The sequence below is a fragment of the Drosophila pseudoobscura genome, chromosome X (genome assembly GCF_009870125.1).
Source record: "Drosophila pseudoobscura strain MV-25-SWS-2005 chromosome X, UCI_Dpse_MV25, whole genome shotgun sequence".
Classification (NCBI taxonomy): Eukaryota; Metazoa; Arthropoda; class Insecta; order Diptera; family Drosophilidae; genus Drosophila; species Drosophila pseudoobscura.
This window is the reverse complement of record NC_046683.1, coordinates 12,127,585-12,135,592: the sequence shown is the minus strand read 5'-3', so window position 1 is coordinate 12,135,592 and position 8,008 is coordinate 12,127,585. Positions and strand designations below refer to the sequence as shown.

Below are 8,008 nucleotides of genomic sequence, written 5' to 3'. Positions count from 1 at the left end.
GTATTACAATTACGATTATTTTCACACATTGTTGATCATCATCAGAGAAAAACTCGGTAAATTTCACACAAGTCACAAAATGGTAACAAAGTAGTATACAAAATACAGCAAAAAATAGTGTTATACACATTATATATATACAACCAATAACTATATCAATATAAACGATAGAAGATCATGAGATGTGACGACACAACGGTGGGAAAAGCAAACAGAAATAGCAACTGAAACCGAAACAGAAACAGAAAATATTGAACTAAAACACACAAAAATAAAGACGAGAGTAAATCAGTAATACAAAGCGAAATCAAAGTTATAACTTTTAGTATTAAATAAATAAAAATGAGAAGCAAAAAAAAAAAAAACCCCAAAAGCTGTAATGAAATTTTGATGATGCAATTTTGTTGCTTATCGGTGGGGACTTGTGGGGGGCTACTACTGTCTGTCGTTCAGCAAACAGAGCAGCCAATGAACCTCACACTGAACTTCGGTTTAATCTACAATATACTGTATGGCACCGTCTGGGGTGTACATCTGTCGCACGTTCTGTCGGGAACTGAATGAAAGATCTCCACGAAATATTAGAGGCATGGAATACTCTTGCTTTCAGGGTAGAAGTGCCATCAAATTCTAAAGGAAGGGATAAGTTTAAGGCTTTCAGACACTCCCTAAAGATCTATAGACAGTCTATGCAAATGAGTATTACAATGAGCCATCTGTATCTTAGGCAATCCTTTCTATGAGACATATTTTACTAAGGTGCTAAGGTACTACTCGTATTTGAAGATGCTAATATGGTCAAACAATAAGTCTTGCAAGTGACTTTACAAATTGGAGCGTTCAACGAGTGAAAATATTTGTTCTCGACACGCTCCCATTCATCGCCCAAACGTTTGAACATCTCGTTAGGAACACGACTCGTATTTGCATTGTAATTAGCATCTGAGTGTACATATGAGGTGGATCCTTTGGCAATGAAACAGCTTTTGTTATTTTGTATACTTTTTGTATTTTTTTGTTTATTTTTTAGTGCATTTACTTAACTAGAGAGTATATTGTATGTAGTTTAGGATTACGCGTAATTAATTAATATCATTAACAATTATAGGGATGGGGTCTGGGGGAGTGTTTGATGCTACAGCTTTATGTTCTTTTATGGGGACGTCTCCCACTCAAGGGTGGGCTATCTTTTTGGATTCTTGCTCTACTCGTTAACCATATATACTGCTGATCCTTCTTCAACAAACAAAAAAAAAAACACAACCTCACACTAAAACCTAACAACAGAAGCTAGAAAAAACAAACAAAAAAAAAAGGATTGGAAATTCTTAGCGAGAAGTATTTTATCGTAATTCTGTTTCTAGGTCCTGCCTTCAGCTTCAGGAACTTCAGTGGGGAAGATACGTTAGGTAAATTGAATTGCGCCTACGACTAATGTCTAACGGTATACATATATGTTATGTAGCTCCCGCCGAGACGGGGTCCGCTTCCGCGTCCGGTTTTTTCGGTTCGGATTGCCGGGTGTCAGGTGTCGGGTTCGGGTACGGGTACGGGTGCGGGTGCGGGTCAATGGATCAGTGGATCGTGTATCGATGGGTTAACAACAAATTAGAAATCAGTAACAGGGCAACAATTAATGCTGAATAGAGATGTAGAATGGTGCCTCGTCCCCCTCTACTCGTCCAGGCAGATGGTCCGCAAGATGGCCTCCACCACGGAGTAGGGATCGCAGTTGGAGCTGGGGCGACGATCCTCGAAATAGCCCTTGCCATCATCGTTGACGCCACGGGGAATGCGTATGCTGCAGCCGCGGTTGGCCACTCCAGCGCTGAAGTCATTGATCGAGCTCGTCTCGTGCTTGCCGGTCAGGCGACGGGCATTGTCCTGTCCCTGCTTGGGGTCATAGGCGCGAATGTGACGCTCATGGCACTTGGACAGCTTGGCCACGGCCTTCTCAATGTCCCGAATGCCGCCATCCTCCCTCATGGCCTTGGTGGAGACATTGGTGTGAGCGCCGGCACCGTTCCAGTCGCCAGGCATGGGCTTGGGGTCCAAAGTGGACACGATCTGCAATCGCAAAAAGAGCAAAGAGAAACGACAGATGCCACATGAGTCCTGGCCAACCTCCTTTGAATGTGGGGTTCTGATCTACTCACGCCAAACTCCTCGGAGATGCGGTGCAACAGGAAGCGAGCCATCCACAAGTCATCGCCAATGGAGATGCCCACACAGGGTCCCACCTGGAACTCCCACTGGGCGGGCATCACCTCGGCATTGGTGCCGGACACCTTGATGCCAGCATACAGGCAGGCGCGGTAGTGAGCATCCACAATGTCACGGGCATACACCTAAAGCATGGAACATACCCCCTAGAGTTCTAAAGAGTTCCCTTTTCTTTTGTATTTATCGTAGGCCCTACCTTGTTGGCGCCCACGCCGCAGTAGTAGGGACCCTGGGGGCCGGGGAAACCGTTCTTGGGCCATCCCAATGGATGGCCATCGAAGTCCAGGAAGGTGTACTCCTGCTCAATGCCGAACCATGGCACCTCGTCGGTGCACTTGTTGGCCACCTCCAGGCAGGTCTTCCTCTTGTTGGTGTCGGTGGGGGTGCCATCGAACTTGTAGGTGTCGCACATCACCAGAATGTTGTTGCCGCGACGGAAGGGATCCTTGTAGATGGCCACCGGATACAGGTAGGTGTCCGAGTTGGATCCCTCGGCCTGGTAGCACGAGCTGCCATCGTAATTCCACACGGGCAATTCTGTTTGGGTGGATCGGATTGATTGGGCGATTAGTCAAGGGCTGATTGGTGTTCGCTAGGGGGCCAGGGGCTGACCTTGTGGGTCACTTAACATGCAATACTCTCGAATTAATTGTAATTGATGGCAATTGACTGCCTTTGGGCTGCGGTTTCACATCACATCTCTCTAAAAATTTCTCATTTTCCCCACAATCGGCACGCGCTGGCTTTAAGTCATTTTCATATTGTTGTAAAACAAATGCATTTCCCTATTAACGAGTATGCATACAGTCCGTTTCATACATTTAGGACAGTCCAGAGACAGCAACGGATAAACCGTTTAGTGGACAAGGTCAGGGAATTCCTTTTTAAGATGGCACCAATATGGTAATCGAATGGAAACTGGTTTAGGCATTGCCTTGAAGGTTACTTATTTGCTGTTCAAATGTTATATATTGAGTCATTCATGCGAATTAGTTATAGAATGATATCTAGTTTCTTGAGTCCCAAAGGCAGTTATCAAAGTATTACACGATTCCACAGCAACGGGCCCTGAGTGTAACCTGTTCGGATCCCCCTTTCTTGCAATTAATCTTCAATGTGTCATATCATATATCATATATAGAATATACTATAATTACTGTGTGCATGCAGTGCATACTACCTTCCACTCCCGCTTTACCCTTATTATTTGTTGTACTTTTTGCAAGGTATTCGTCAAAAAGGGGACTCCCATTGAACCATCCATCTGTCTAGGTCTAGAGCTTTGGGAACCTGTTTTCCATTTGCCAATTGTTTATTATAATAAATAGTTAATTTAGCTGGCTTCCCCCTCAGCCCCGAACTATCTCTCAATGCTTGTAAATAATGCTAATGAAAATATTTCACTTATGCAAATTTCTCGCTAGCGGGGCGGGGCGGTGGGGGAATAGAGGTTTTTTGCAGTCTATTGTAACAGGCGGGGGGTGACCTTGAGCCAGCGTTTTCATTTACAATCTGGTATCTCATGTTAGTAGCTCTCTATCTCTATCACTCAGCCCCCTTCCCCATCGCATGCTGTCTCTCCATCATCATCATCATCATCATCACTCGCTGGCTGCGTGTGTGAGTGTCCGTCTACTTGTAGAGCGCACTCCAATTGATAAACAGCTGTAGCTTATAGACAGATACGCATCACAAACAGATACAGATACAGATACACCAGACGTCCCTCAGTGTGTCACTGTGCCACAGTTAGCTGGCCTTCGCTCATCCCATTTAGGGTTTTCCCCACTTTCTACCAAACATATTTATTGGTATTAGCATTTCTTGTTAACCCTAATCAGGTGCACCCTTGAGGTGGGTGGCCAATCAGCCAGAATTTTCCTGTTCAAGTGTTTTTTTTCCATTTGGAATTTTATTGATTCCACTTGATGGCCGACTGATAGACAGGTCCCCTGCAATTTAATATGAAAATCGAATTGTCCTTTATTGAAAACTGCACGATTCACCGATTAACTGTCATTTGGCTTCAAATTGTTTCAAATTGCCCAATTAGAATCCAAGTTCTCTGGCTGCATCGACAAACTTTCCCCTCCAGAGTGTAAGTACTCGTCCTCGTTGTGGTTTTCTCTTCTATAAGTATGCAGGCATGCTTAACCATTCATAACCATTGATATTGCATCTCATCTAGGGCCGAGCGGAAAGCATTGGGCACTGTAATAGTCCTTGACTTGAGGTATGTTCCATGTACTCTCTTGGAACTCTCCATGGAACATCGACCCCTCTCTATATTCCCTTATTGAATTTTCTAATTTCTTTCTTTCAATACCAATAGAAAGTTCTTCTCTCTCACTCTCTATATAGCGACTACTGGCATCCCTGGAGCTTTGGCCTGCCATGCAGATCAGCTGCTGTCCCGTTTGGCCAGTGCTTAGGAGGCAACGTGTGGCTTTCCTCCACACCCACACGCGCTGTCACCAAGTGCTATTCACTGTGCTGATTTTTGTTTTGTTTTCCTCTATTCCTTTCTATCTTTTCCACTATGCTCTTTGTCCGATGCACTTCGACTGTGTGCCTGTGTAGATGTATCTACAGATTCTTAATTAGTAATTGTGCGCATTAAGTCACTTTGATAGCAGCCAGCAAAAGTTGTTTGTCTTTGCTTTTGTATTCTATTCGCTTTCAAGTGCAGGCAGCAGGCAGCCCAGGCAGCCCAGGCAGCGTGTGCGAGTGGAATAATTAAGATGACAAGATCTGGGAATCGACTTCCGAGTTCGGAGAGGGGTTTTTGGAGCTCTACCTCTACGGCTACGGCTACGTCTACGTACGAGTCGTGTGTCTGAGGAGGGGGTGTTTGCGCCACAGTTGATTAGTTTACGGCTGCCATAGGCACTAAAGACTGTGCTCGGTAATTGCACATTAAAACGCAATCAATTAAAGAAAAACTCTTTCAAGAGCCGTCGCAATGTTTTTGTTTTATGAAGCCCTCGCGCGACCGCCAAATCGCATTATCAGACGCGAGTCGTGAAATTTTCTTTTTTTAGAATCCCCCAATACTCGTAATCGTCGTAAAGTACTTCCGAGACGGACGGACGGACGGACGGACGGGCGGGCCAAAATGCTGCTGCCCAGTACCGTGCCGTGCCAAGGCAAAGGTCACCAGCGCACACTCGGAATTGGCGGCTATTATATAATGAACTGACAATTTCGAGTGCTCTGCTCTGTTCTGTGTGTGGAGGAGGAGCATCAATAAACAGGCAAATTAAAAATCAAATAAAATCAATGGCAGACGAAAACTGAAAACTAAAAACAAACGAATCGGTTCAGTGTCCAATTTCCGCGCTTTTTATAATCAAAATTTGTCGGATTGCACCCAATAAAACCCCGTAAATGGGGTATACTCTTGTGTGGTAGGAGGCACGAGTTTGTGTATAGAATAAAAGTGTGAATCTGGCATCTGTCTGTGGTTGGGTCTGCCCCAATTTACAGGGAAATTAGCGACTGTCGCGTCTGGCATGGAGTTCCATGCGAAGCTGTTCTTTTGGCTCATTTCCTTTTCCCACGCACGATCCACACGATTAAATGGCGATTACTGTTGGACAAAACAATTTCTAGTTGGCCATAAAACTGAGTGACTGCTGGCATCAGATCGGATTGGTGCTGCTGAATGATGGCCTATAAATCAGGCCCGACTGAGCAGCACTCCAAACTGTCACTGCAATTGAGTTTGAGCCACTTGGCCCTCCCCTCAATGGGCCAGTAGATTAGATTCGAGATGGCGGAGTGCGGGAGTGGGAGATTGCGGATTGGAGGATGCCCCAAATATAGACTTACCCTTGGGACTCGTTGGGATAAAGTCGAGGGTGCGATCCTTGCAGCGCAGATCCTCGCCGGTGCCATCGATCCACACGTAGGTGGCCTGGACCACGTTATCCTCCAGCGGCAGCGACAGGTAGCGGTCGAGGATGGTCTTATTGATGCGCGCATTGGGCGAGTCTTCCAGGATTCTAGCGGACATACTGGAGGGTTGGTATTCGGGTGTTTTGCGGGAAAAAAAAGTGAATCAAATATAAAACAAGATTCGATTGGCACACGTTTCGGTATTTGGGTTTTTGTGTTTTTTTTTTTTTTTTTTTGGGAATATGCACCTGCTTGTGTATTTTCGATTTTCTCACACTCTCAACTTTCTTTCTGCTTAGGATAAGCCTAAGTGTCCTTGGCTGGGTGGTGGGTGGTGTTTGTTTTTTGTAAGGTTGCGCGCGGAAGCGTTACTGGAACACGACTAAGCTGGAAAGCGTTATTCCAACTCAATTTATAATGACAAACAAAAACAAGAAAAAAAAACACAATATATAATTCGCCGCCAGCGAGAGTAATGTTTTTGTTATTGTTGTTGCTGTTGCTGTTCTGCTAGTATACTACTTACAACAAACTAAACGCTGCGGCAGCGGCAGCCGCAGCAGCAGCAGCACTAGCACCAGCAGCAGCCGCAGCCACAGCAGCAGCACCAGCAGCAGCGCCATTGAAAACAAAAGCAACAGCTGTTGTAGTCGCTGCCAGCAGCAGCAGCAGCAGCAGCAGCAGCAGAGGCGGTGCGGCGGCCGTCACTTGTTCTAGCCTGCCGACCGCTGCATGATCGCCGCTGTCCAAGGTGTATTTTAAATAGGGTGAGGCCAAGTAGGAAGGAGTATTCTTGGCAATACATTTGACTGAAGAAAATATGGGCTTAGGCTCCTTCGTTTCACTAGGGCCTCAAGACCTAGACCCAGGTCAGGCGTTCAGTGCTATGAAGTTTGTTATGTGAAACTTTTAAGTATTTATTGGAATAAAAAAATAATCATTCAAGGCAAAGGATATATCTTCGCTTATGGGAAATTTTCATAGAGTACCCCTTTAATAAATTCTTTCGAAGGTCATTGCTAGACACAAACCAAAACGAGAGATTGAACTCGAAGAGCAAAACAAATGCCTCACCTTGCGCCAAATGCACCTTGGACACTGCCATGTATGCGCACCCACCCCACAGATTAGACGTCAGTGTTAGCGTCGCAGTCAGCGTCGCAGTCGGCGATTGTAGAAGGATGAGAAGGGGGAAGCGTTCGTTTTGCAGTTGTCGCGCGCTCCGCACTTTGTCACTGCGGGAGAGAGGCTCTCACTTGGTCGTTTCCCTCTCTCGCCCCCCCGCGCCCACAATCTGTTACTGTTAGTGATTCCCAATTGGATTCCTGGTTGCTTCCGGTCGCTGCTCGTCTCGTTCGTTCGCGTTTGCCAAATGCCTTGTTTTATTTTTGATTCACTTTTGATTAATGCGTGAATGAAGTATGGTGTTTGTGGGGGGTGGGAGGATGGGGGATGGGGGAGACAGCGGGATATTACAATTTGATGCATTTACAATGTTAGTAATTAGTAATCCGCTTATCAGACAGATCGAGAACACATGAGTCGACGGGGGGGTTCAAGAGCGGGGAGAACATTCACAAGGGCAAGGACAAGGGCGCGGGCCGAGGCTGATGTTTGCTGCTAAGCAAGTGGCTTAGTGATGGGGTTTCAGATGCAACGATGAGTGACTATCGTTTGTTAACTTACGATGAATGCATTTTGTTCCTGTTTTTTTGAATTTATTTATAGTTTTTCACTCTCTGTATCTCTCTGTAGATCTTTGACACTTGCACTCATAAATATTGCTAAATATTGCAGGATGCGACTGCTGACCTGGGATGCTCTGAGACTGGAGAGATGTATTGAAACGGGGGAGCACAGTGGGCAATTCTTTGCAGAGACTGACTGC

At 45.5% G+C, this 8,008-nt stretch overlaps 1 protein-coding gene across 2 annotated transcripts; it reads right to left on the bottom strand.

Annotated features, from left to right (window-relative positions):
• Positions 1–999: 999 nt before the first annotated feature.
• On the bottom strand, positions 1,000–7,952 carry Gs2 (glutamine synthetase 2). 2 transcript variants are annotated; one of them, XM_033384567.1, is made up of 5 exons: positions 7,807–7,952; positions 6,055–6,227; positions 2,420–2,760; positions 2,157–2,348; positions 1,000–2,067 (listed from the first exon to the last, which is right to left on the bottom strand). In XM_033384567.1, exons 1-5 carry the CDS (start codon positions 7,815–7,817, stop codon positions 1,675–1,677), a joined length of 1,110 nt encoding a protein of 369 aa, XP_033240458.1. In that variant the 5' UTR covers positions 7,818–7,952; the 3' UTR covers positions 1,000–1,674. The 2 variants fall into 2 exon arrangements, with proteins under 2 accessions (XP_033240458.1, XP_001354875.1); XM_001354839.4 differs by lacking the exon at positions 7,807–7,952 and adding an exon at positions 6,369–6,524 and having other exon boundaries at positions 6,055–6,239.
• Positions 7,953–8,008: the final 56 nt, after the last annotated feature.